The sequence below is a fragment of the Phacochoerus africanus genome, chromosome 1 (genome assembly GCF_016906955.1).
Source record: "Phacochoerus africanus isolate WHEZ1 chromosome 1, ROS_Pafr_v1, whole genome shotgun sequence".
Taxonomy (NCBI): domain Eukaryota; kingdom Metazoa; phylum Chordata; class Mammalia; order Artiodactyla; family Suidae; genus Phacochoerus; species Phacochoerus africanus.
Window position 1 is genome coordinate 288284643 of NC_062544.1, and position 27586 is coordinate 288312228.

The following is a 27586-nucleotide window of genomic DNA, read 5'->3' on the forward strand; positions in this document are numbered from 1 at the left end:
AGGTAGTGCTGCTGCTGGGGAAACCTGCAGCCACGTGCAAATCAACGAAACCGGATCACACCCTCCCACCCTGCACGAGAATAACTCAACAGGACCTGAAGACCTCAGACAAGCCGCCGTGAAACCCTAGGAAGGAGCGTGTGCCGCTCTCCCCCATAAATGGAGCACATGTGTTATTGGGTGAGTCTCCCAAGGCAACAGAAGTGAAAAAAGAAAAGAAAAGAGAAGGAAGGAAAGGAAAAGAAAAAAAGGAAAAGGAAGCCCTGCTTGGCCCTCCTCCAGGGCGGTCCCTCCTGGCCCGGCCGGCGCAAGGGCCCCGCCGGGCAGCAGAGGGCGCCCCAGGCCCTGCACACTCACCCAGCCGGCCGACCCCTTAGGATTCCTCGTCATTTCCTGATTCCTGTCGGGGTGCGCAGGGCGGGTGTGGGGTGGGGGAGGGCAGCTGTGGGCGCCGCAGGCCGGCCCGGGCTGGACAGACCCCTCCAGGTGGACCGGAAACAGGACTGTCCTGCTATTCCAGCCCCTGCCACCCACTGCCCACCCTATGTCCATCTGTCCTTTCGTGACCCCCAGGAGCCTGTCACCCACCAGCCCCTGCATGCTGCCCCCAGGCTCCACACCAGGCTGCATGACAACAGTGGGCTGTGAGTCCCCGGGGTGGGGGTCCTATTTCTGGGGTCTAGGGTCCCGGGTCCTGGACCGGCCTGGCCACACTCACCTGGACACCACTGGCCAAGCCCTCTACCCAACCTCATGTCCTCTCTCAGTGCAGGGCTGACCCCAGGCCCAGGCCAGGACCCCACAGCCTGGCTGGGAGGTCAGAGGTCTGGGAGCCTTTTCTTCCTTCAGCTTTGTGGGGGGCAGGACGGGGAGGGGGTTTCCCACTCAGCCCCCTCACCTGGGGGGGCCCAGACCCTGTGCCCCCCTGTGCCCAGGACAGGCACGACAACATCCCTTCCCCGCCCCACCCCCGCAGGCCTGGGTGGAGTGCGGGGGGGCGAAGGCTTTCCCTGAGCTTCTTCAGAGCAGCTGCGAACTGCAGGCCCCTGGAGGGTTTTCCCGGAACAGCACGTCTGCTCTTGAGCCCCCTCCTCCGGCTCGACTCGACAGGCCAAGCGCTCCCCTCCCGCCGCCACCGCGAGTTCCTGAGAACCCAGATGTTCCCCCGAGCCCTCTGCCCCCACACCCAGCGCCTCTGTCTGCGGATGTGAAGCAAATGCAGGGAACATGGAGACCAAATGTGGGCTCAGGCTCGGCAGGGCGGGTCCGCCCGGACCGACGTCCAAGCTTCCCCCCCGCCGCCCCCACACCCCTGCCACCGCCCCTCCTGCAGCTCCCAGCCCTGAGCCTGTGTGTGGACGTTTCTGGACAAACGAGGACACGGAGCCTCTGAAGCCCATACGCCCGTCCCGAGGTCACACGGCCAGTAGGGGACAGCGCTGGTCCCACGGCCCCTGCTCTCCGGGTTCCGGGTCTCAGGGACACTGGGCGATGCCAGCAGCGTCCCAGAACTGTGGCTAGGACAGAGGGTTGAGTGGCCCCTGCAGACCCTGTTCCTGGGAAGGGTTAGGGAAGGACATGGGGGGGCGGCTGCAGAACAGTTGTGTGGTCACCCGGGACTCGGGTGACGCCGCGCCTGGCCAGTGGCGGGGAGCACGCCCTCTTTTCTTGGGGTCCAGAGGTCTGGAGGGCTGTCCGTGGTGGGGGTGGGGGGCTGCTGGTCAGGAGGGGCCCTGGCCTCCCCTCCCTCCCCCTGCCAACAGGCCTTGTTCAGCGGCCGTGTGAAGGGGGTGGACAGGCCTGCCGCCAAGTCCCTGGTCACATGCCTGCCAGTGTGCAGTGACCTTGCATCATTTTGGAGACCAGCCGCGGGGCCTGCAGCTCAGCACGAGGGTCTCATCGGGCTCCAGTGACCCCGCCCTCGAGGGAGCTGGAAAGGGAGGCGCCGCAGGTACTGCCCAGCCCCCACCTGCTGAGGAGGGCAGCCCTGTGCCATGGGAGTCCTGGCCCCACATCACCACCTGCCAGGCAAGACAGGGACCCCCACCCTCAGGTGGGGGTGAGGGAGCCGGTGGGGGGGGGTAGGTCTAGGGGGTGCTGCCCCCAGCCCAGGGTCCTGTCCATGGCCTCGTTGCCCACGCCCAGCAGACAGGCCAGGACAGGGCCCTGCCTTGGGGACCAGCCCCCCAGGGCCAGCAGGGCAGGAAGCGACTATTGTTTACAGGATGCTCTGGCGCCCTGGGGGCCCCACTTGGTGGGCTCTGGGCCCTGCTGGGGGGCGGCCCTTGGCTGTCACTGCCTGGGAAGGCCTCACCCCAGGGCCCCGCTGGGCCTCCCGTGGGCCCCCAGTTGCATCTTAGTCTTCTGTCTCTGAGGACGGCTGCCAAGCTTCGCCCACAGCCTCAGACAGCCGCGAAAGGCGTTTCACTGCCAGATGGTTTGCTTTTTCCACGGAACAGGGGCCAGCATGAGGTAGCTGGGGAAAGATTAACCCCTCAGACCCGTGGCGCCGTTACCCTGCCTTGGCCCGTCTTCCAGGGTCCTTGTGCCCACTTTGCCTGGCCCACTCCCCTACTCTGGCAAAGAAATACCTTCTCTTCATTGTGGGGGGCGGAGGGGACCTCCCCAGGAACCAGATGTACCTCAGCCACAGACCCTGGGAACTTTGTGAAACCAGACGTCACAGGCGTGGGGGTCCGAGCAGCCTCTGATGGGGCGTGGGAAGCCCCCCAGACCAGCCCACTCCCACTCTGTCACAACATCCTGCGGGACCTGGGGGATGACCTCAGGCCTCGGGTCTCATTGGTAGTTAGCTGGGCAGAGGTATCAGCCCACCACCCAGGACCCCGGGCTCGGCACCTGCTGACCTCGTCCAGACGACACCCTCCGCCCCCCAGTTTTTCAGTGTTTCTTTCAGAGACGGTTCACAGCCACGGCCTCTAAGTGATTCCCACCAGAGAGTCGAGTTCTCGGCTCTTGGGCAGCAGGACAGAGCAAATCAGGCCAAGGCGCGTGGCCCGGGAGCCAGGCCAGGTGCACGACACGTCTCCCAGAGCGGCTTGGACGGCGCTCCTGCCATCCTGGGAAGCAGGTAGGAACGGCCTGGGGACAGCTTCTCAGCGCAGTTTCACCCAAGGTCGCACAGGCCCGCGGTAATGAACACCGGGCAGACAGGGGAGCCTGAGCCTCCCCCGGGGCCCCCAGGAACCAGAGCGGGGCGTCCAGCCTCCCCAGACAAGTTAGTCCCTCAGCAGCCCCCTGCCAGGCCACCGTCCAGCTCCGTTTCCCACGGCCTGTGATTTACTGAACAATCCCTATTGCTGAGTCTCTGGGGTGTCACCACGTTTTTTCGATAAAAACCATGCATTTTGTGGTAGTTTTTGCAAATAAGTCTGCGGGATGCATTTCTGGCAATGAACTTGTTCTAACTCACACTCGCTGACGGGGGCACCCCCACCCGCTAGCCCTCGCCAACAACAGGTGGTGGCGGCTCCCCAGGGTTTCCCGTCTAAGGCTGGGAGCCCAGCCCCCCCCCCCCCCCCCCCCCCGCTCGGCAGCGGCTGCCGTTCCCACCCTGGCCTCTTTTTCTCTTGGCTTTGCCTTCCCGCTGCCGACCGTCAGTTAGGACCTGAGTCAACGCCTGCGGGTCCCGCCTGCGGGTCAGTGTGACTCAGATGCCCCAGTGCCCAGCGCTTCTGCCCGGGGGGCCAGCCTGGTGTGACGGGCCCGCCCCTCTCCGCCCCTGCAGACGACGTCCCAGCCCCCCGCGCCCTCACGCCCATCCGACCACCGGCTGCTTCCGGTCCAGCTGACTCATCCTGCGGTCAGCAGACAGGCTGGGAGACAGGCCGCACTGGGTGCCCCGGTGCCCGGATGCCCGGGGCCAGGCCTCTGGACCCCACAGTCAAGCCGGCCAGGAGAGGGGCCCTCGCGGAGACGAGGGCAGAAGGGCGGGGTGGCCAAGCTGGGGCAGTGACAGGAGCCAGGACGGTCTCTGCCCTCGGAGCCTGACCGGTCTGGCATCCCTGCCAGCTACGACGTCCGCACCGCTTCATCACCATGGCAACCACATGTGTAACCATGGAAAACATTTTCCTTGATGAATCACGCTCTAAGTTGGGAAGGAACTCACTCCATAGTTGAGACATTAAAAAGGAATCAAAAACGGTTTTGTTCAACAGATGCTAAGAGGGTTTGGGTCTTTGGTGTTTATAAATGAAGGCGGCTTTCCAACACCCACGCCCGGGAAGGGGCAGAAACTTCCGGAAACACCGCCTCCATCACTCAAGGGGGCAGGCTCCTCACACTCCCCCCAGGTCACCCCATCTTCTGGGCCCTTCTGGTCTGGAAGGTCTTATCAGGGGGAGCCCGAGCTTTCGGAGCCCGTGGGGGACGGCTCACGCGGCCCTGGTGGGCCTGGGGGGCGCGCAGTCGGGGGCAAGGGCTCGGCTGCGCCAGCGGCCTGAGTCTGTCGCCATGGGGCCTGGTCCACTGTGTGGCTGCGGGCGCGACAATCCAGCTCAGTTTCCCCACCAGGACAGAGGGGGTGAGATCTGCCCACCGACCCCGAGTCTGACCCGAAAGGCAGGGGGAGCCCTCTGTGCCCTGAAAAGTCGTGTTTGCCAGTATAAATGCACAGTTTTCCCAGAAAGTGCCATTTCTACACAGAAATCAGCGCTCACAGCGTCAGCAATCAGCAAAGTGGACTCGGCTTCCAGGGGCAGCGCATCCGAACCGTCTAGCTGGGGCCTCGGACTCCAGGACGGAGGCGAGGGCAGCTGTCTGGCTTCCATCCGTGCTGGTCACTTCCGACCAGAAGGTGTGACCCCACCATGGCATCATCAGCAGAGGGGTCCACACGCACACCCTGGGCCTGCAGGCTGGCGGGTGGTCCGTCAGAGGATGAAGAGAGCCATCAGGTGGGGCTCTGGAGCCGCCCAGAGCTGGCAGGAAGGACCCGCGCCTACCGTGCTCCGGGGGCCATGGCTGCAAACCCGGCCACGAATGGTGGGCTGGGTGCTCTCGACGTTGCCCTGGCTGGGTGGCCTGGGGCACTGCCAGCTGGTGGGTGGCATGGTGCACAGTGTGGGGTCACTCTGCTGACCACCCTCGCTGCTGCACGCTGTGCTGTGAGCACATGGAGAGGAGGTGCTGAGGGCTACACGGCCCATGGAAGGAGCACCCATTCTCATCCTCTGTGGGGACGGAATTATTCTGAGGGCCTGAGGCAAAGACAGCGAGGTCTGGCAGGGGTCCCTGCTGCCCACAGGGTGTGTCCACCTTCTCCACATGCCCGGGCCAGTGGGGCATCACCCATGGGGGCATCACCCATCAGGGGGATATCACCCGTCAGGGAGGCATCACCCATCAAAGGCATAATTCATCAGAAGGGCATCGCCCATGAGGAGCGTCACCCATGAGGAGCGTCACCCATCGGTGGGGGGGCATCACCCGTGGGCGTGCATCCCTATTGAGGCGCTCCCGCCGGGAGACCAGGGCGGGAGGGAACTGCTCTGGCCTCACCGCCTTGCCCCGGACTCCTTCAGCCCCTCCATTAAAAACCCTTGCACTTGCCCTGCTGTTCTTCCTGAGGGGACCCGTGTCTGGGGGCCCCTGATCCCTGGCTGCAGCGCCCCCCCCCACCCCCCACCCCCGGCCCTGGCCCTTCACACCGGCTGCTACAAAGGCGGCAGTGGGGGGAGAGAAGAGGGAATTTTACAGGCGTCCGCCCGGCTGCGGTGAGGAAGCCGCCGAGGGGGCGCTGCTGCTCCCGTGAGCCGGTGGGGAGGGCTCCCGGCTGCTCCGCGCTGAGCCGAGCGCCCGAGGCTGTGCCCCTGGGGCCGCTCTTTCCTTCCCGCTCCGCCCGCTTCGTGGTTTTGACCCCAAGGCAGAGGACAGCCCAGGCGAACAGTTTCCCCTTTCCCGGAGCGCTCTGGTGTTACAGGGACCTGTGAGGGGCAGGGGGCTCCCGGAGGGCTCCTGCCAGGGGGCGGAATCCTATCGCCCCAGACCCTCGGAAGCCTGGGTCCCCAAGGGTGGCCTGTGGGACCTCCGGGCACCATGGGGTACAGCGCACTGAGTCTCTGGGGCACCCCTGGGGCAGGAGACCTGAAATAGTCCCCCGACCCTCCCTGCAGGGCCTGGGGCCCGCCCTGTCCCAAGGCCCCTCATCCCGTCCCCCAACCCCAGGCCTTGTCTCTGCCCCCTGGAGACCTCAGCTGCCTGGACAGGGTCACCTGAGAGGCGGGGGTCAGTTCGACCCTGCAACAGGCCTGCTACTGCCCCCCAAGACCCTGCAGCCTCCCAGCCCAGTCCCTGCGGACCTGGGCCCGTCTCTCGCCTCGCATGGATGTCCAGACACCTCCCACCCCCTGCGGCCCCTCCTGCCCCCACCCCAGCCTGGGTTCACACGGGGCCGTCCCTGCTCCCCAAAGGCTGTTCTGGGGCCAGTGACACCCTTGCACCCCTGGAGGGGTCGGCAAGGCTCCTGGGAGGAAGGAGAGGGAAAGGGCGCCGAGCTGCCGCCAGTCCCCCCCTCCAACAGCGGAGGGGCTGCGAGCCCCCGAACTCCACCCTCAGGGCGGCTGCGAGCTCCACCTGGCCCCAGGAGCAATGCGGGGACAGATCTGCTGCCCAGCCCTGACTCTGGGGTGTGCGAATTTGAGGCTGTGCCCAAGGCCATCCCACCTCTCTGGTGACCTTGCCTGGGGCACCAGCCCAGCAGTGTGGGCATCCTGCACCCCTCACACCCGTCCTCACTGTGGGGCAGACACCAGTGGTGTCTGCAAACCCACCCAGCAAGGACCCCGCAGGGAGGGCCAGAGGCCCCGCCATGGCCCCCGTGACCTCCCATCTGGGCCCCTGCCGCCCAGTCTCATGGTCCTGGTTTTACACAACGTACTCCAATTTCTTCTCCCAAACCTGCAGGACCAGAATTGCCGGCCTCGCAAAGAAAAGACCTCGGACTCGAGAGACGCGTGAGCAGGTAACGGCCTCGCACGCGGGGCTGAGCACCAGACTCAGAAGCAAGAGAGACGTGACCCCTGCAGGGTCTGGACCAGACCAGGGAGGGGAAAACCACCCCCGCGGTTCATTCACAAAGGCTTCACAAAGCAGGTGTGGAAAATACCAGAAGAACGCCTGGAACGACCTGTGAGCGGAATAATTCCTCTTTCTTCCCTTCTTCCTCCCGTCCTTCCTGGCCGCGCTCGCAGCTTGTGGACGTTCCCGGGCCGGGGTGGACTCCGAGCCGCAGCTGGGCTCTACGCCACCGCTGCAGCAACACGGGATCCTTAACGCACTGCACGGGCTGGGGTCGGAACCCGAGTCGCTACAGAGATAGCGCTAGGTCCTTAACTCACTGCACCGCAGAGGGAACTCCCTGAAAGACATAATTTCTGAAGGTTTTCTCGAACATTCTTTATTACAGTCATACAGACCTTTGCATGCGTAAACTACAGAACAAGTGTTAACAGCTCCAGCTCTGGGACGATTCTTCCAGAACCTTCTCTGGGGCCACATCCAGAGCCCACCCACTGGGCACAGAGTGGGGCCTTCACACCTGTCCTCAGAATCCGGGTCTCTCTGTGTGTCTGTCTGTCTCTGTCTCGGTCTCTAGATATTTAAATACAACAAATGCATGGGTGGTTATTGTTGTTTCCCCACAAAAATGCAAAGTATCTTTCCTCAGAGTGAGTGTGTGTTGGACTAAACTGTGAAGAGACATGCACGCGAAACCTCAGAAGTCAGAGGAAGCCCTGGAGTTGAAACATTTAAAAAGCATGTGGTCTGTAGACACAGTCGCCAGGGGACCGGCCCCCCGCGAAGGCTGGGAACCGAAATCACCATCCCCGGGTCCGGGCTCTTGCAGGCAGGCTGCTTCACCGACGACAGAGCAGGAGCGCGGAAAAAGCCCCACAACCCGGGGGGTCCCTCTTCAGCTGTGCGGCGTCCAGGGCTCAAAGCGTCCCTGCTGGGGAGAGAGCCGGTGACTCACCAGAGCTGGGAGGACCCCCCTCCCCCCTTCCCGCCTCAGCCCCCCCTCTCCCGCCCCAGCTCCTCCCTCCCGCTCCTCCCTCCACCCGCCTCCCTCCTGCGCTGCAACGACGCCGGCCCGGCCGGGAGAGCAGAGCAGCTCCTCGCAGCTTCTCTCTCGGGTCACTGGTGTTCGCCAGCCCGCCCTGCCTCTTGCCCCTGCTCGATGGTGACACCAGGCCGGTGACATGAAGCTGGCCTGTGCTCTGCTGCCCCTGCTGCTGCAGGCCTGCTGGGCCACCGCGCAGGACGACCTGATAGACACAAGGGCCGTCGCGTTCCAAGGTGAGCAGATTCGCCGGGTCGCCCACTCTGGGAAGCCGGCCTGGACCCGACACTGGGCGAGGTCCTGCCCCGGGGGGACCCCAGCCCTCCTCTCGCTCTGCGAGCGCTCAGCGGGGTGCCCCGCTGGCCGGGGCGGGGGGTGGGGGGGGGACGTTAGGCCGAGTCGGGGGACCCGACGGAGGAAGGCAAGCTCATCCGGGTCTCGGCCTGTCCCGCCCGGCTGCTCCCGCTCGGCCTCGTTGGTTCCCTGGGCCCCCACCGGGCATCAGCGAAGAAACAGCATCAGCGTTCTCGCCCCTCTTCCTGAAGGTCCTGCCCCGGGGTTTGAAATTCAACTTGGGAGAGTGGGGAGAAAGGGGCTGAGACGCGGCACCTCCGGGGGTGGGACCCTGACCTGATCTGATCCGGGCGGGACGCCCGGGCCTGGGCTCTAGGGCCCTGTGGGGTGCAGGGGGCTGGCTGGGCCTCGCCTGGGGACGGTGGGTGCAGTGCGAGCCCAGCCGCCCCCCCCCGCCCCCCCAGACTGCCCCGTGGACCTGTTCTTCGTGCTGGACACCTCGGAAAGTGTGGCGCTGAGGCTGAAGCCCTACGGGGCCCTGGTGGACAAGGTCAAGTCCTTCACCAAGCGCTTCATCGACAACCTGAAGGACAGGTAGGACCTCAGCCTCCTCCTGCCTACGAGCCTCCCGGTGGAGGGCTCGGGGCCCAGGGCCGCCGGCCTGGTGTCGCCCGGCCACAGCCCAGCCAGCGGAGCTGACGTCAGCGCCCCCACCTGAGAAGGGAGTCGAGGGCCACCCCTAGTCTGTGTGGCTCAGATGGGCCACAAAAAGCTGCGTTTCAGATGGGACAGGCTGGTCAGCCAGGAGGCTGGTGGGGACAGAGCAGGACGGGGGCTCCCCAAACACCCCCACCCCCACAACTGGGCTGGCCAAGCCCCCCTGGCTCCAACCACCTGACACTGACTGCTGCCCTTGTGGAGAGTCAGAGAACGTGGACCAGACCCAGACAGACCCCTGTCCAGTGGGAATGGCCTCCAGCCGGCTTCTGGTTTGGGGGCAGCACCCTCTGGCCATCACTGACTCGGTCAGTCATGGGGGGCAGCCATGGATGGGCAGTGGGTGAGGCGGGGGCAGGGCTGCAGGGGGAGGGGCTCGCATCAGAACAGGCTCCTCCCCGTCCCACCCTGTCCCTGCTGACCCACTGACCCGCTGACCCACTGACTGGCTTAGCCGGGCCCTGAACCTCACACCTGGAGGGGCCTCAAGGACAGAGGGTGGGGCCGCCCAGGGCAGGGCACTGTGGAGACCCCCGCTTCCCCAGATGCCCAGGTCCAGGAAGCAAAGCAGCAAGGGCCCAGGTGTGGACGTGCCTTGGGAGGGGCCTGGGCAGCCCTCGGCCCAGCGTCCCCCTCCAGGGAGCTTTGGCCTGGGCCTTGCTTTCCCACCCGTGAACAGAGGCGGGCTCTTCCTGCTGCCGATGCTGCTGGCTTCCGCAGGGGCCCCAGTCACCCATCTGCTGATGGGCGGGAGGGCCTGGCCACCCCCCGAAACCCTTGGCAGAGGAACATGGGGTGAGAGAGGAGGTCGCTCATACCCAGGGGCCCCCACCAGGGTCCCTGTCAGGACAAGCCTTCCCTGCCCCCCCACCGCCTGGCCCCACTGCTGTCCTCGAGAGTCTGCCCCCCACCGCCTGGCCCTGAAGCTGGCCAGCACGCAAAGCTCATTGCAAGTCCTGGAGACAGGGGACACGACGTCCCCCCTTGCTGGTCCCGACCACCTCCTCGCGCAACGTGTGGCCCCCGGGGCCAGGACCTAGCCACCAGGCCCTGCGCAGAGCCCAGCCTGGGAACCGCAGGCTCCTTCCTCTCGGGGCGTCACAGGACCAGGCAGTCTGGGCGCCTGTAACAGGGCGGCCGACCTGCCCTCGATGGACGGCGGGAGGGAGCGGGCCTGGGCCCGGGGCGGCCCGGCTCACCCCCACGTGGCGCAGGTACTACCGCTGCGACCGCAACCTGGTGTGGAACGCGGGCGCGCTGCACTACAGCGACGAGGTGGAGATCATCCGCGGGCTCACGCGCATGCCCGGCGGCCGCGACGCGCTCAAGGACAGCGTGGACGCGGTCAAGTACTTCGGCAAAGGCACCTACACGGACTGTGCCATCAAGAAGGGGCTGGAGGAGCTGCTCGTGGGGTGAGTGCGCGGCGGTCCTCCCTGCTCGGTCTGCGGACACGCCCGTGGCCCCTGCCTGGGGAGCGGCCTGTCCCCACGCCCCGCGTGCCCAAGACCCGTCCTGGGGGCCGAGAGGGTCGTGCTGGTGACCCCACCCCCCCTCACCCCCCCCCGCCTGCCCCACAGCTGCCAACGTCCCTCAACCCCCGAAGGCAGAGGGACCTGAAGTCTGGCCCCAGAAAACCTTATTTTCTGACTTCATAGCCTTTGCAAAAATCCCACCGTGTGGCCAGTCACGCGAGAAACAGTGACGTGCCTGAGCGGCCTGGGGTCCGGGTCTCCCTCTGGGTTTCTAGCCCACCGCCCCGACCGGGGTCTCAGCCCTGCGGTTCTGGGGGCCCCAGCTGTCGGGGCCGCAGGTCTCACCACCCCCACCCTCCCAGGGGCTCCCACCTGAAGGAGAACAAGTACCTCATCGTGGTGACGGACGGGCACCCCCTCGAGGGCTACAAGGAGCCCTGCGGGGGCCTGGAGGACGCCGTGAACGAGGCCAAGCACCTGGGCATCAAAGTCTTCTCTGTGGCCATCACGCCCGACCACCTGGTGGGCACCCCCACCGGGCCTGGGCAGGACGCGCGGAGGGGCACAGGCGTGACCCCGGGGGGGCGCAGAGGCCGGGGACCGGGGCTCCGGGAGCAGAGACGGGGCCGGGGGGGGGGCGGGGGGGGGGCTGTGCTCCCGCGGACGCTGACCTCGGCCCTTGTTCCCGGCACGTCCACGCCAGGAGCCACGTCTGAGCATCATCGCCACCGACCACACGTACCGGCGCAACTTCACGGCGGCCGACTGGGGTCAGAGCCGCGACGCGGAGGAGGTCATCAGCCAGACCATCGACACCATCACCGACATGATAGTGAGCCCCGCCCACCGCCCCGCCCACCGCCCCGCGGCCGGGCCCCCGCGGCCCCGAGCCGGGCGGGAAGCTGAACCGACCTCTCCCTTTCCTTTTTCAGAAAAATAACGTGGAGCAAGTGGTAAGCCCCCTCCCCTGACCCCCCGCACAGCACGGCAGGCGCCCGCGCCCCCACCAGCAGGCAGAGCTCGGGCTGCCAGCGCGGCTGGGCTCGGGCTCTCTGACGTGTCCCTCTGTCCCTTCTCCCGCAGTGCTGCTCCTTCGAGTGCCAGGTGAGTGAGCGCCCATCCCCCGCCCACCCCACCTGCCCAGATGCTGTCTCGCGCTGACTCTCCTCTTGCGTCTTGCAGCCCGCCCGGGGACCTCCAGGGCTGCGGGGTGACCCTGGGTACGAGGTGAGTGGCCACACCTGCCCGCACCTTTCTCCGGGAGGGAAGCTGGAGAACTGTCCCTGCAGCCTGGCATCAGGAGTCAGGGACACGGCTGGACCCCAGGCAGCCCCTGACCCAGGCAGCCGATGACCCCAGGCGGATGTGGGGGCTGAAGGCTGGTGTGGGGTGGGGTCCCCTGCACCGGCCCCCTCCCTGTGATGGAGGGAGTGGCCTCTAGAGTGAGTGTCCCCTGTGGCTCTGCTCCTGGGGGTGCCCCCACCATGAGGTGGTGCAAACGTGGGCCCATGGCAAGAGAACTTTGGGCCGAGGTTTTGGAAGACAAACTAGCTGCCAACATCCAAACCTGAACGCTCACTCGTCAAAGTCCAGATCTCAGGTCCAACCGCTGTGAGCTTCATGGCTGCCAACCTGGGGGTTGAGCAGCAGCCCCTTCCCCGGGGGGGCGTCTGTGCCCATCCACCCGCCAGCCGGGCCGCCCCTGGGAGCCCAGCGCAGCCACAAGAACGGGGGGGGGGGGGCGGCGGGGAGAAAAGAACCAAGGGGTGTGGAGGGAGCTTGTGGACCTGACCTCGAAGACCCAGCCTGGGCCCGAGGAGAGGTGCCTGAGAGCAACGGGAACGGGCGTCGGGTGGGGTGGCTCCTTAAGGCAAGTAGGAGCCCCTTTCACCAGCTTTCTAGAAGTAAATGGAGTTTGTCCCCCAACCTTGCTCTGCTCTGTGTTCCAGGGAGAACGAGGGAAGCCAGGGCTTCCCGGGGAGAAAGGAGAAGCCGGAGACCCCGTGAGTGTCCAGCGCCTGCAGTTGGGGGAGGGGGGTGGCACGCTGAGAAGACTCAGGCGGCGGAAACTTCTGGAAGGATGGCTGGTTTCTGAGTACCGTCGTTGTGGGGGCCTGACCTTCCGAGGGCATGGCCCTGTGGGAGGCGAGGTCGGAGGGCACAGCGCACAACACCTGCCAGCACCTCCCACCCAGGCAGACCCCGCAGAGCAGAAAGGGCAGGTGGCAGGGTCACTGTCCCTCCATGGCAGTGTCCCCAGGGCCCTGCGCCGCCCTCCCCGGAGCTCCACCGAGGAGCCCCTGGGGGCAGGCTGGGGCCTTCACAGCAGGGCTCTTCTGGGGCTCAGGTCAGTGGTCAGTCAGCCTGGTCTGTCCAGCTGACCTGGCCTGGGCCGGGTGGCGGTGAGGAGGCTGGGCGGGGCTGCCCCCCCACGACGGTCTGACACTCTCCTCTGTTGCAGGGGAGGCCCGGAGACCTTGGACCCGTCGGCTACCAGGGCATGAAGGTGGGCCCCCCTCCTGCGGCCTTCCCTGGGGTCCTGGGCTCTTCGGCCTGGGCCCCCCTAATTGTCGCTCCTTGCCTCTGTTTGCTGTGTAGGGAGAAAAAGGGAGCCGAGGGGAGAAGGTGAGTGAAATGTGATGGGGACACGTCCCTCGGGGCATGGAGAGCCCCCACTGGACAGGGACAACGCAGCCGGCTCCTGGTGTGGCCGGGCGGCCACCGGCTGGCGAGGCCCCCTTGGGGACCTGGCCCCGCAACAGGAAGACCAAGCCCCTCACCCTCCCTTTCTGTCTCCACAGGGTTCCAGGGGACCCAAGGGCTACAAGGTGAGAGTGGCCGGCGGGGGCACTGCCCCGCGGGGTGCAGTCTGACCTTGTCTGACCTTGCCTGACCTTCTCTGGTTTCTGCGCTTTGCAGGGCGAGAAGGGGAAACGTGGCATTGACGGCGTGGATGGCATGAAGGTCACCCTCAGCTGGGGGGGGCCCCAGGGTTTGGAGAAGGGATGGCGGGCAAAGCTGGCCACCCTGGTGGAGCTGGGGAGGAGGGTCTCGTGCGTGGGCACTCCTGGGCAACCCTGAGGTGGCAAAGCCCTCCAGCCAAGCTCAGAGTGACTTCCGCCAGGCGGGGCTTTCTGGGGAAGGGGATGGATGCACCAGAGCCCAAAGCCTTAATCACGAAAACCGCCTTCCTCCTGCAGGGGGAGACGGGGTACCCCGGCCTGCCAGGCTGCAAGGGCTCGCCCGGATTCGACGTAAGTCGCTTTCTCTCGGGGCGTCCTAGACTAAGTTCCCGGGAGTCAGAGCTGCCTCAACTCTCCCTCTGATGCGCAAGAAGTCCTGCGGGCCGTCGAGCTTTTCCCCTGCATGTGCGGCTGGTGGCTGCGGCTTCAGACTGTGGACTGACTCTGCGTCCTTTCTCCAGGGTGTCCAAGGACCCCCAGGGCCCAAGGGTGATGCGGGCGCCTTCGGACTGAAAGGCGAGAAGGTCAGTGACTGAGGGCCAGGCCGGGGGGACGAGGCTCGCCGCTGCCCTCGGGGGCCGGCAGGGCGGGCGGGAGCCTCTGCCCGGGGAGCCTCGTCCCTCAGCCTCGGACACCGTCTCCTCCGCACCTGCCCGCCCGCGGCCTCTCGGGAACGTCCACGTTCCCCGCAGCCCGGCATGTCGTCCCAGCATCTGTCTGCACACGTGACGTCAGGCACAAACGGGCGATACCGATGTGGCGAGCGTGCGGAGGGCGAGGCCCAGGGACGGTGCGATCTGAGTCGAATCCAAATCTGTGGCTGGTTCGCCTCGGGGTTTTCAGCAACAGGAAGTGCTAGGAGAGGTGGAGGGGTTACGTGGACTCTGGCCCGAACACGTCCTAACGACACGGGGGTCCCAGAATCGGGCCCGTCCCCATGGCGACTCTGGGCCTCCTCGCACAAGGGCGGTGTTTGAGCCCAGGAGGTGGATTTTGTGCAGAGAAGTGAGGGGAGAGCGTCCTTGACGTCCAAGGGCCCTGTGGTCCTTCAGGGCTGGCAGCCTGACCTCCGGGTGAGGACGGCCAGCGTGGGGTCACGGGCCCCCAGGATGGCCAGGTGTGGCCGCCTGAGGGCTGACAGCCCTGTCTTTCCAGGGGGAGCCTGGAGCAGATGGGGAGCCTGGGCGGCCAGGGAACACAGGTCCCCCTGGAGACGAGGTGAGCAGGCACACAGCACCCCACCCCTGATGCAGCGGGTGGGCCGGGCCCTGGGAGGGGCTGCAGGGTCAGGGACTGAGCATCTGCACTTTCCGCCCCCAGGGCGAGCCTGGAGAGCCCGGTCCCCCCGGAGAGAAGGGAGAAGCCGGCGACGAGGTAGGAACTCCCTGCGGCCTCCTGCCCCATTCCCAGGACTCAGCCGGCTCGGCAGAAAGTAACGCCTGCTTTCATCCCTCTTAATCCCAGGGGAACCCAGGACCAGACGGCGCCCCGGGAGAGAGGGTGAGTGGGTGCTCTGGCTCCAGCCTCACCGCTTAGGGGCAGACGTGGCCGGCACGACCAGCCCCGTGTCCTGGGTGGACAGGTCCTGGAGCTCCACGCGGGCCAGTGGGACTCTGGCCTCTGAAGGGACAGGGTGTGGGGATGGAGCGGTCGGGTCCTGGGCGTCTGCTGGGGGCAGGGAGGGCGGCCCTGGGCCCAGGCCTCGAGCCCCCGCGCCACTCCACCTGGGCTGTGGCCTCATTGCCCTCTGCTCCCATCTGCGCAGGGCGGCCCCGGGGAAAGAGGACCGCGGGGGACCCCAGGCGTTCGGGGCCCAAGAGGAGACCCGGTGAGTCACTGGTCCTAAAGCTGGGACCCAGCCCCTGGGGCACAGATCGAGGCTGGGGTCAGGCCGTCAGAGCCACAGGACACACCCCAGGTCCCCCTGGCCCCGGATGTGGGTGAGCCATGCCCTCGCCTTCCGCTTTCCAAAGATACCCCCACTTGTGTGGGAAATGCAGCAGCTCGGCCCCCAGCCCAGACCTCCAAGCTGCACAGCCCCGGTTACCTCAAGGGCCTGTGGGAGGCCAGGAGAGGTCACCACACTGGCCAGGAACGGCCACCCGGGAAGTCACTGGACAGGCTGGTTTGCAGCCCTCGTCCCTGTGTAAGATCCTGCTCAGCCTCAGGTGGGCTTGGCCCGTGTCCGGCTCCACATCCACCGAGCGTGGGGAAGGGACGTGGCGTGTAGCCGCCCGACCTCACGCCTGCCATGGACGCAGCCAGCCCCTCACGCTGCACTTGGGCTGGTCCTGACCTGAGGTCCCCCAGCTCCGCACAAGTTTGCAGACGGAGCCTGTGCTCCTCCTGGGGACAGTTTTTCTTTTTTACAACGTCCGGTGTGGCAGGGTGGGTTGGCCCAGGAGCCTTGCCCCAGCCTCCCGCCCCGGGCCGTGCTGGGCTCCCTCTGCCCCGCGGTCCGGTGGGGAAGGTGGCGGGGCCAGGGTGTGGTGGAGAGCAGACTGCCCAGCTGCGGGGAGCAGGCCCACCCCCAGCTCCGGGATTAGGAGCAGAGGGTGCTGTGCTCCCAGCCTCGGGCGCGGCTGAACTCCACCTGCTGCAGACGCCGGCTCGGCCGCTCCCCGGAGCACAGGACGCTGTCCCTCTGGCGGCGACACGCAGGACTGGGGGCACGTGCTCCTCCTCCAGACACGTGCCCAAGGCGTGCCCACGGGGAGTGAACCGAGCCAAGGCCAACCCCTCCCACTCCCTGGGCTCCCCCTTCCAAGCCGGTCCCTCAGGTCGGGACACAGGACTGACGCCTCCGGGAAGTGCCCTGCGTAGTCGCCCACAGCTCTGGCCACGGGGGCAGGAGAAGAGGCCGGCCGGGGGCTGCCTCCGGGCCGCAGGAGGGCTGTTGGGTCCCTGAAAACACGAGTCCTTCATTGGCCAGTCTCCCGGCCGCATCTTAGGGGGCACGCGGGCGAGTGTGAGGAGGAGGCTGCTGCCCGCCCTGGCCAAGGGCCCTTCCCGGCTCTGGGCAGCCCCCTCCCGTCTCTGCTTCAGAGGCTTTTCCTCCCCAGGGTGAAGCCGGACCCCAAGGTGACCAGGGACGAGAAGGCCCCGTCGGTGTCCCCGGAGACCCGGTAGGAAGCCCGGCTGCGGGAGGGACAGGGCGTCCGCATGACGTCAGCGCTGCTGGCTCGGATCAGCTCGCAGATTTAGGGGGGTCTCTCTCCACTTCTGACCTGGGGTGCTTCCTGCAGGGGGCATGGCCTGGAGACCTGGGGGTGCAGGGGTAGCTGTAGGTGGCGGGGGCAGGGGGCCGGGGGGCTGACTCAGGTTGGCGAGGTGGTCCAGTGCTCGCAGGGGGTGCTCTTCGTCCCAGGGAGGGCGCCTGCCAGGCCACGGCCCCAAGGGAGTGGGACCTCCCACTGCCCTCAGAGTTGGGGCTGCCCTGGGTATTCAGAGTTGCCCTGTGTTGGCTGGTGCTGGAGGAAGACAGAGGGGGTCAAAGCCAGGGTGCACGCGGGGCAGGGCTGGCAGCAGCAGGGGTACCCTGGGGAAGCCCCCAGGCTTGGCAGGGTGGGGCACAGAGGTCGGAGCCTAGACAAAGGCCCCTGCTTAGAGACGGAGTGTGGAGACCCCTGGAGACACCAGGTGGGCGAGGGGGGACCCTCAGCGTTTGGAGCCCAAGTGTGATCCTGACTGGACGTGTCCGCGCAGGGAAAGTTCCAGAACTCCTGGGTGTGACCTTCCAGAGGTCGTCCTGGGGGCAGGGGGAGTGGGGGCCCGAGGAAGCGGCGGGCTGGGCGAGGGGACGCTCGGCACGGGTGCTCAGCACCAGGCCGACTTCAGCCAGGGCGACGAGGTCTGTGCCTGGCTACCAGGTTTGTTGATGTTGCCGCGGCCACGTTAGTGGGTGGCGTTGGCCAGGCCATGCTGGGGCTCTTGTGGCATCCTGGTGGCCAGGCCGTCCTGGCAGAGGTCTGCAGGGCCCACTCGAGCTCCGGCCGGCCCAGGGGGAGCACTGGAAGGCGGGAGGCACACACCCCGGAGCGGCTCCCGTGGGGCGGGGGTGGGGCTGGCAGTCCAGTGAGGAAGGCAGATTACACAGACGTGAACATGGCCTGCGATGAGGCCTCTTCCCTGTTACCCCCGGAAGGGTCTGATTCCTGGCGCTTGTCATCCCCGGCAGCACAGACGGAGAGTGTCTGCCGTATTTGCTTTATGGGAAATACTGTGATGTGTATTAACATCCATCTGCCTTTCAGTCGGCTCGTCTGTCCATCCATTCGTCCACCCATCACTGTATATGCAGCCCTCCGTCACCCACTGTCTGTCCATCATCTCTCACCTATTGTCCATCTGTCACCCACTACCCGTCACCCACAAAACATCCATCCATCCGTCACCCATCTGTCCATCATTTCTCACCTATTGTCCTTCTGTCACCCACTACCCGTCACCCACCGAGCCTCCATCCATCCATCACCCATCTGTCCATCATCTCTCACCTATTGTCCTTCTGTCACCCACTACCCGTCACCCACCGAGCCTCCATCCATCACCCATCTGTCCATCATCTCTCACCTATTGTCCATCTGTCACCCACTACCCATCACCCACCGAGCCTCCATCCATCACCCATCTGTCCATCATCTCTCACCTATTGTCCTTCTGTCACCCACTACCCGTCACCCACCGAGCCTCCATCCATCCATCACCCATCCACCAAACATCCATCCATCCCCCTTCTATCCATCCGCCCATCCATCCATCATCTGTGTGTATATGTGTATCTGTCCACCTAACACCCATCCACCTGTCATTTGTCTGTTCATCTATCTTCTATCTGTGGATATAGGCGTCCGTCCATCCATCCACCCCTCTGCCCACCACCTGCTCATCCATCCACCCAGCCAGCCAGCCGTTCTGAAGAAATTCCAGGGCTAGATCCAGGATGTAGATTCTTAGTGATGAAATGTCCTGGCCCCAGTGGTGTGTGTGTGAGTTGCCATTTGCCCAACAATTCCACCCATCTAGCTCTCTGCCCCCCTTACTCCCCCCGCCCCGGGGGTAGATAGACTGCACCCATCTAGCTCTCTGCATCCACACCCTTGCCAGCATGAGCCAGGGTCAGACTCCGGACGAGCGTCTTTGCTCCTCTCTTGGTTTGGCTCTTTATGGGAAGATGGGCGTGGTCTCCGCCGGGGCAGGTGTTCATTTCCCGCCGGGCTCCGTGTTCCCACATTGATGCCCCCACATCCACCTGCAGATGCCTGCCAGTTGTCAGCTACATCCCGGCCTTGTCTCTGGAATCTTGTGGTTTTCAGAGATTTGCAAATGCACTCACCCCTTTCACTATATTTTTGCTCCCGTCTTTATTCGTCTGGAGTGGCAATTGTAGGGTGAGGAGAATGGCAGGCTCGCCCGGGCTTGACTCAGTGAGCAGCTCGCCGATTGTCACAGGGTGCGCGGCTGCTGTCTTTGCTGGGGATTAAAATGCACTGTGGTCATGTTTAGACTTCCCCCGCCCCACGCATGTTTTTCTGGAACGGCTGTTGCCCTGCCTCCTTCTGGTTCGCTCAGTCCACACGACTTAACCGCTGTGGCCTCAGGCCAGGCTGGTCCTGCTGGCTTTCCCGGACGGGAGGGGGGGGGTTGCCTCCCAGGCAGAACCCAGGGGCTCCAGGGGCTCCAGACAAGCTGCCCGGACGACCCGGTTCTTCCCGCCACACCTTTCAGGAAGCTCTTCAAGACTGCGGTCGCACAAAACGCTAGAAGCCGGAACCATGCGTGTTCCCTGAAGATCCCTGGCAGCATTCATTTCAGAGCAATTAATAGTCACCGTGCATTTAAGGAAACCACAGGGTGTGGGGAGAGAGGCGGGGGGGGGCCCTGCCCCAGGCCCGGGGACCCCAGGTGGTGCTGGCGGCGGCTGCTTCCTTTGGGAGGAGGCTCCATGTGCCCCCTCAGCCTGTGACCCACCTCAACAGTCCACCGTGAACTTGACCTCCAGCCCAGGCAGCATCCCCCTGGGCGTTTGACATCCCAGCTCCCCGGGCTCTGCTCTGTGCTGCCCCCGCCCCCCGCCCCCATCACCTGCCCCTCGATCCCACCCCCGACCCCGCCAACTCCAGACCCCGGGACACAGGTATCTGTGCGGACAGTTCTGGGAGGAAGCAGGAGAAATGGAAGACAGGGTCCCGTTGTCCTGCCACTCACCAGGCCGACCGCCCTCGTCCCACCCCGGGATGTGCCCCCCCCCTTGTGGGTGCCAGCGCTGCCCTCAGCCCAGCTGGCCCGAGTGCAGTCTTGCTCTGTCTTAGGCCGGTCCCCTAGTCCCTATTTCTCAGGATGCACTCCCAGGGACCAGGAGGCACCGCCAGACGAGGCCAGCCCCTCCTGTGTCCTTTTCCTGCCCCAGGGAGGTCTCAGGGCCCCCGGCCTACCCTGTGAGCCCTGTGTCCCACGCTGGGGCTGCTGGTCCCCATGGCTGGTCTGCCGAGTGCTTGAAAAACGCCAGGGCCAGGACTGCGGCTGGACTCCTGCCTCCTCGTGGTGGGGCAACAGGGCCAGAGCAGCCTCCTGGGCAGGATAACGGGAGTGGAGAGGAGGCCGGCCAAGAGGGACCTCGGCAGAGGGGCCCTCATGGCAGGGCCCGTGCCCAGGCCTCTGAGTCCAGAGTCCTGCTGTGGGCCCAGAGGGGCCAGGCAGGGGCGGCCTCAAGAGGGTGATGTGAGCTGGCTCTCCGTCCTTGGGCCTGGGGTGGTCATGGAGCGCTCAGGGGACCCAGAGCCTGGACCCAGAAAGGCAGGCCAGCAAGGGTGGCGTCTGGGGCCAGAGGGCTGCCGTGGGGCAGCGAGGGCCCAACGGGGGTGTCATCTCTCTGCAGGGTGAGGCTGGGCCCGTTGGACCGAAAGGGTACCGCGGAGACGAGGGGCCCCCAGGGCCTGAGGTGAGTGCCCCTGGCTGCCCCCGACCCCACGGGGTCAGCCCTGACCCTAGACGCCACCCGCTAGCCCGGGCTTCCCTGGAAGAAACCCCCGTGCTTCTGGCACATGGAAACGTCTCATTTCTTTTCACCATCCATGTGCACTTGGGGAGATTTAGAAACCACAGAAAAATATGGAAAGAGTTGAAATCTAAAACGCCCACCGAGAGAGCTGCGACGCGAACAGCCTGCCTCATTTCACTCCAGTTTCCCTTTCCCTCCCCGCCTGCCCGCTCTCTGCCTCCCCCGGCCAGGGCTTCTCTGTCGTTTTCCCTCCAGAATTTTCAGCACGTTGTCAACCTCCTCGCGGCGGCCGCGCCCGGGGCCGAGTCTGCTTGTTCCTCCGGGCTCTCGCGTCTGAGTGCCCGCCGGCGACCCCGGGGACCGCTGTCCCTGCTCCGTCACCTCCTCCTCCGGTCCCCCCCTGGTGGATCACGGGGCAGGTGTGGCCTCTGAGGCCTGAAGGTTGCCCGGCCCCCGGTTATGGTTTAGGTCCTTCCAGTGAGTTCTGTGCTGTGCCAAGACGTCACGCCACCAAAGTCTCCTTCCTTCCCTCCGAGCGGCCTCGGAGCCCGTGTGGCTGGCGGCCTGGGTCCACTTCGCCTTCTCCTCCTTAGGGTCCCAAGGGAGCCCCAGGGCCGGCAGGACCCCCCGGAGACCCCGGGCTGATGGGGGAAAGGGTGAGTGACACGGGCCCCAGGGCATGGCCCGGGGGGTGGGGGCTGCCTGGGGCCCTGGGGTCCGGTGGCGCCCGGCCGGGGCGAGTCCCACGATGACCGCACACGTCTGCTCCCCAGGGTGAAGACGGTCCCCCCGGAAACGGCACCGAGGGCTTCCCCGGCTTCCCCGTGAGTGCCCCGAACCCACCCCCACCTCCGGCCAGCTGGGCACACTGGGCTCTGAGGGCTGGGGTTGTCCCTTGCGGCCCTCCCCTTCCGACCCCGGTGTGACTGCCCCTCACCCCCCCCCCAGCCCAGTGTTGACCCCCCGCCCCCCCAGCCAGGTATGACTATCCCCCACCCCCCCAGCCCGTGTGACTGTCCCCCCCCAGCCCAGTGTGATGGCCCCCCAGCCCCCCAGCCCCATGTGACGGTCCTGCCTCCCCTGCAGGGCTATCCGGGCAGCAGGGGACCTCCCGGGATAAACGTGAGTACAGTCCATCCACTCCCTCAGCTGCTGGAGGAGCATGCGGGCACCCACAGCCACACACACTCACACACACCTCACTACACCCCACACACACACACCCACACACACCTCACTACACACACCCACACACACCCACACACACTCACACCACACCACACACACACACACCCATTCACACAGACGCACACACACACAGCCCTTTGCTCCCACACCTGTGCAAGCATACACACATGCAGACGCACCACCCAGCCCCTCGCCATCTCCGTCCGGCCGCCCCTGTGAACTGACCACCCCCTCTGGGGATGTGGGCTCCCTGCCCTCCCCAGACCCTGAGCGGGTCACGCTAACCCTGCTCCCGTGTCACCTGCAGGGCACTAAAGGCTACCCCGGCCTCAAGGGGGACGAAGGAGAAGCCGGGGACCCCGGAGAGGACGTAAGTGCAGAGCCCCCCCGCAGGCTGGGAGCCCCACCCGCCGAGGAGGGAGGCGGCTCCGAGGGCGGGCCAGGCGTCCAGGGGACGAGGGGACAGGCCCGCAGCAGGTGTTCATGCCAGTGACGCGGTGCTGTGCCCCCAGAACAACGACGTCGCTCCCCGAGGCGCCAAAGGAGCGAAGGGGTACCGAGGCCCTGAAGGCCCCCAGGTGAGTGGCCGCAGGCGGGCACCCAACCCTGAGCCTGCAGAGGGCTGGGGGGTGGGTTCAGGAGCAGGGCTCGGGGAAGGGCTGGGAGGCGGGCTTGGGCAGGTGGGATGGGGGAACCACGGTTTGGGGTGGAGGGCCTGGGACAGAGAGGGGGAGGGCAGGCCTCCAGGTGAGGCGTGACGGGCACAGGGCGGTGCCGGCGGTGGGGGGGCACCTGCCCACGGAGGTGGCACTGTCAGAGCAGTGGGAACACCCCCACCCTGCAGTGAGGGTGAGCTGCAGGCGGGGCCCTGGCCTGTGTGCCCACAGACCCCCAGAGAGGCTGTGTCAGGCAGTTGTCAAGCAGTGGATGGCAGCAGCAGGTGCCCCAGCCGTTAGCGTGCAGAAGGCCCCCCCCCCTAGTGTTCAGGGGCCCTAAATGGAGGAGGGGGCAGCCCCAGGGTGCAGACCCGCAGCTCAGGAATTGAGCAGGCCCCCGGGTCTGCCCTCACCACCCTTGTTCTGTCCTTTTCCTAACAGGGACCCCCAGGACATGTGGGACCACCGGGGCCAGATGTAAGTGGGGTGTCTGTGAACGTCTGTGGGGGCCAACCGCTCTGACCAAGGGTCCTGTGGGGGTGGGGAGCTGCGACAGTGACAAGGAGCACATCATGGCCCTGGGGGGGGGGACAGGTGATGACCGTGGCAGGGGCACGCGATGACACAGGGGGACAGGCAATGACCGTGGGGCCGCATGTTCGGGACCACATCAAGTGCCCGTGTCCCAAAGGCGGGCCCTCGTGGGCAGAGCAGAGAACCCCAGCCCCACCCTGCTGTGGTCCCAGGGGGTGGGGACCTGGAGGGCCTCATGCCGCTGTGTCCCCTCCCTCCCAGGAATGCGAGATTTTGGACATCGTCATGAAGATGTGCTGTGAGTGCCTCCTTGAGGAGCGTCCTCGGCCCAAGCATGTCCTGCCGCTGGGCTGGACGGGGAGGCAGGGCGCGGGCTCCCCCTCCCCGGGGGAAAGTCCTGAGGGCGGGGCTGGGGGCGGGGGGGGGGGGGCTGGCGGCCTTGGTCTCAGCCCCTTGTAACCTCCTCTCTCCTCTTCCCCAGCCTGCTGTGGTGAGTGGCCCTCGGCCCTGCTCGCGCGACCCTGCGGGGCCGGCCCGCCCCGTCCTCTCCCCACACACCCGGGGACAGGGTGGGCCCCGGCGTCCTCCCCTGCCCTCGGGTCCTCCAGCCCCGCCCCGGAGGGGTCCCGGGAGCGCCCCGAGGCTGACGGCCCCGCCGCCCACAGAGTGCACGTGCGGCCCCATCGACATCCTCTTCGTGCTGGACAGCTCCGAGAGCATCGGCCTGCAGAACTTCGAGATCGCCAAGGACTTCATCGTCAAGGTCATCGACCGGCTGAGCAGGGACGAGCTGGTCAAGGTGAGGGGGCCCCTGGGCCCCCTGACACTGGAGAGGAGAGGGCCGGGGGCTGGGGGCCCTGGGACAGACACGTTGCTCCTCAAAACCCACCAGAATGTGAGCGTCGCCGCGGGCGCCTGGGGCCGGGGGAACCTGGGACAGGTGGTGGGCGGAGGGGCGGCCTGCGGAGGGGCACGACACCTCAGGGGCCCTGGGGGGCCCCCCTGACCGCCGCGTCCGTCCGTGCAGTTTGAGCCTGGGCAGTCCCATGCGGGCGTGGTCCAGTACAGTCACAACCAGATGCAGGAGCACGTGGACCTGAGGGACCCCAACATCAGGAACGCCCAGGACCTCAAGGAGTGAGTGGGCCACTCGGCCAGCGGACTGCACACGTCGTCCCCCGGGGCCCCCCTGAGGCCGGCCCCCTTCCTGCCCTGCCCGCACCTGCCCCCAGCCCCCGCCCCGGGCCCTGACAGCTGTGGCCCCGCAGAGCCATCAAGAAGCTGCAGTGGATGGGCGGAGGCACGTTCACGGGCGAGGCCCTGCAGTACACCCGGAGCCAGCTGCTGCCCCCCACTCAGAACAACCGGATCGCCCTGGTCATCACGGACGGCCGCTCAGACACCCAGAGGGACACCACCCCGCTGAGCGTGCTCTGCGGCCCCGACATCCAGGTGCGGCCACAGCGCCCGGGAGCACAAGGGGGGACGGTCCCCGCCCAGGGCCGTGCCAACGCCGCCCCTCCCCCCAGGTGGTCTCCGTGGGCATCAAGGATGTGTTCGGCTTAGCCGCGAGCTCCGACCAACTCAACGTCATTTCCTGCCAAGGCCTGGTGACCCCGGGGCGGCCGGGCATCTCGCTGGTCAAGGAGAACTACGCGGAGCTGCTGGACGACGCCTTCCTGAAAAACATCACCACCCAGATCTGCATAGGTGGGCGCGGGGGGGGGCTCCCCCTGGCTGAGGCGGCTCCGCGCCCCCACCCTGTGCCTCTGTCCGGGGAATCAGGCGCCCAGCCCCCGGCCAGCAGCACGGCCGCCTCCCCCAAGCCACGTCACACTCTCGCTGGGGGATGTCGTGGCCCAGGGTGCGTCCTGGAGCTGTGAGCACACGTGCGCGAGGTCTGAGGGCCAGCGCACCCCCACGCGTGTGCAGTGATTGGCCTTGGAGCCTGAGACCCCTTGAGGGGCCCACCTTCCGTCCAGGCTCAAGCCAGGGTCAGAGCTGAGTCCACGGTGCACACAGCCGGTCAAAGGCCAGAGGGAGCTTTAGGGTCAGATTTGGAGCGAGCCCAGGCGGCGCACCTGGTGGGCACGTGGTCAGCATCACCTCGCGACAGCCCACCCTGCCTCCTCTCTGTGCCAGGGCTCCGGCCTCCCCCTCACCGGGCTGGTGCCTGGGGGCCCGTCCACCCCTCAAGGGGCCCCTCTTGGATAAGGAACACCCCTCCTGGTGGGGGGAGGGGGCAGGTGGCCAACTGCCCTCCATGGGGGTGCTCTCGTGGCGGGGAGGTCACAGGTGGAACGGCGGTCCCGCGGTAGCTGGGCTCACTCTGTGGGGTTTTTTCTTTTACAGACAAGAAGTGTCCGGATTACACCTGCCCGAGTGAGTACCAGGGGGAGGATGGTGCACTGGTGGGGGCACCGCTGGAGGCCACGGGGTGGCTGGGGCTGGGCTCCCTCCGGGGCCGGGGCGGGCACTCACGGCCGCCCACGTCCCCCGCAGTCACCTTCTCCTCCCCGGCCGACATCACCATCCTGCTGGACGGCTCGGCCAGCGTGGGCAGCCACAACTTCGACACCACCAAGCGCTTTGCCAAGCGGCTGGCCGAGCGCTTTCTGACGGCGGGCCGCACGGACCCGGCCCACGACGTGCGCGTGGCGGTGCTGCAGTACAGCGGCACCGGCCAGCAGCAGCCCGAGCGCGCGGCGCTGCAGTTCCTGCAGAACTACACCGTGCTGGCCAGCACCGTGGACGCCATGGGCTTCTTCAACGACGCCACCGACGTCACCGACGCCCTTGGCTACGTGACCCGCTTCTACCGCGAGGCCTCGTCCGGCGCCGCCAAGAAGAAACTGCTGCTCTTCTCCGACGGCAACTCGCAGGGCACCACGGCGGCCGCCATCGAGAAGGCGGTGCAGGAGGCCCAGCGGGCGGGCCTCGAGGTCTTCGTGGTGGTGGTGGGCCGCCAGGTGAACGAGCCCCACATCCGCGTCCTGGTCACCGGCAAGACGGCCGAGTACGACGTGGCCTTCGGCGAGCGCCACCTCTTCCGCGTGCCCAGCTACCAGGCCCTGCTCCGGGGCGTCTTCTACCAGACTGTGTCCAGGAAGGTGGCCCTGGACTAGCGGCCCAGCCTCAGCCCTGAACGTGAGAACTGGACCCCAATCTCCTGACCCACCCGATCAGCTAGGAGAAGCTTGAAAAGCCGCCCCGTGCCTGGCCCACCCCCACCCCCGCACAGTCCGCCCCCAGTGCCCCCCAGCCCTGGGTTCTGCAGGCGCCCCTCCTGCCACCTGCGCTGCATCCCCCTCCCCGCTGCCTGTCAGCCGCCCCCGATCCCGAGTCAGAGCCCCGAAGCCTGGCTTCTCCTTCCGTCTGGGGTCAGCGATGACCGCCTCCCCGCTGCCACGCCCCCCCCCCCCGAGTTTGACTTCCTCGCAGCTCCTGCAGCATCCTTCTCAGCACAGCCCCAGGCGCCGGGTCACGAGCACGGCCCCCGCTGGCCGCCTGCTTCCAGCCGCCTCAGGCCAAGGGCTCGGGAGGCTCAGGACATGGCCTGACACTGACCAACAGAACCCGGGCCTCCCGGCCCCGGGGCCCCCAACCCCAGAGCAAAGGTGCTATCTCTTTCCCATCCCCACGCGGCCCCGGCCCCGCCACCGGCGGCAAAGTGAGAACAAGACCAAGTCTTTTCCTCGGGGGGTGCCTGGTCTACACTTTACGGGGGCCCCTGGTCCTGCGTCAGCTCGGCTTTTGCTCCTTCCTGGGTTTTCCTCAACCGCGTCCGACGTTTCTGAATAAAGGTTTTCACTCCCCTCCCCCCACGGTCACGGTCGTCGTCCCTTTGAGGAGCTGAGCCCCGTCTGTGTCTGCACTTTGCCCCCGCGGAGAACAGGATCTGGGGGAGGTGACTGCCCAGCCGGGCGCCACCGAGGTCACCCCTCCTCTGGGTCAGGACTTGGGGAGGAGCCGGGAGGGGCCCTGACCCCCTGGGCTGCAGAGGCAGAAGCAGATTCGGTCATGGAGGGGGCTGGCTGGGAGGGCCGGCCAGACCCCAGCCCTAAACCCCCAAAGGGCCAGCATTCTGGCGCCAAAACCGCCCGGGGCTTCTGGAGGGAAAAGGCACGCAAGGCAGACGTCCACCCTGTCACTTCTGTCGCTTCGGGAGAGGCCCTGCCTTGGGGGGCGGGTGCAGACCCAGGGCCGTGGGGGAGGGGTGTGGGGCGGGCCGCAGAGGCGTGGGGGCCCGGCAAGTGGGCAGAAGGGACCCTGGAGAGTGTCCCCTGGGAGGGGCCTGGGAGGCGCCCTCACTCCAGGCCAAGCGGTGGGGGGGGCGCTCCCCCGACTCTGGGGAAACAGCACCCCGAGCTCTCTCCTCCCAAGGGGTCGGCTGCTGACGGCTGTCACTCTAGGTTCGTGGGAGTCCACTGCCGGGCTGTCACCAGGAGCCCCACCCGGGGGGTCGCCTGCCCCACCCCCACTGCCCAGCAGTGTGACCGTGAGCCGGTCACCTGCGCACCACCTCAGTGTCCTCGGCTGCAAGGTGGGCTCAGGACACGGAAGCGCCTGCCAGGAGGGCTGTGGGCCGCCCCCCCCCACCACGGCAGACCAAGCAAAGGGCTTTATGCAAAGAGCCTCCTGAGCTCCTGTGGGGCCCTCCCCACCCCGCCCCACTG

The 27586-nt window shown here is 66.6% G+C and overlaps 1 protein-coding gene and 1 long non-coding RNA gene across 2 annotated transcripts; both read left to right on the top strand.

Moving 5' to 3' along the window:
• Positions 1 to 1311: 1311 nt before the first annotated feature.
• On the top strand, positions 1312 to 4180 carry LOC125137570 (uncharacterized). The gene is made up of 2 exons (XR_007137440.1): positions 1312 to 3091; positions 3749 to 4180. It is a non-coding gene; the product is annotated as an uncharacterized LOC125137570 (long non-coding RNA).
• Positions 4181 to 8083: 3903 nt separating this feature from the next.
• On the top strand, positions 8084 to 26729 carry COL6A1 (collagen type VI alpha 1 chain). The gene is made up of 35 exons (XM_047798364.1): positions 8084 to 8319; positions 8842 to 8971; positions 10309 to 10509; positions 10932 to 11091; positions 11273 to 11401; positions 11502 to 11522; positions 11653 to 11673; positions 11752 to 11796; positions 12519 to 12572; positions 13031 to 13075; positions 13168 to 13194; positions 13371 to 13397; positions 13489 to 13533; positions 13770 to 13823; positions 13994 to 14056; positions 14688 to 14750; positions 14853 to 14906; positions 14997 to 15032; positions 15298 to 15360; positions 16595 to 16657; positions 20410 to 20472; positions 21126 to 21188; positions 21306 to 21356; positions 21619 to 21654; positions 22028 to 22090; positions 22233 to 22298; positions 22818 to 22853; positions 23172 to 23208; positions 23392 to 23400; positions 23576 to 23709; positions 23938 to 24047; positions 24179 to 24362; positions 24440 to 24620; positions 25263 to 25292; positions 25413 to 26729. The coding sequence occupies exons 1-35, from the start codon at positions 8223 to 8225 to the stop codon at positions 26033 to 26035; spliced, it is 3084 nt and encodes a 1027-aa protein (XP_047654320.1). The 5' UTR covers positions 8084 to 8222; the 3' UTR covers positions 26036 to 26729.
• The last annotated feature ends 857 nt before the right edge of the window (positions 26730 to 27586 follow it).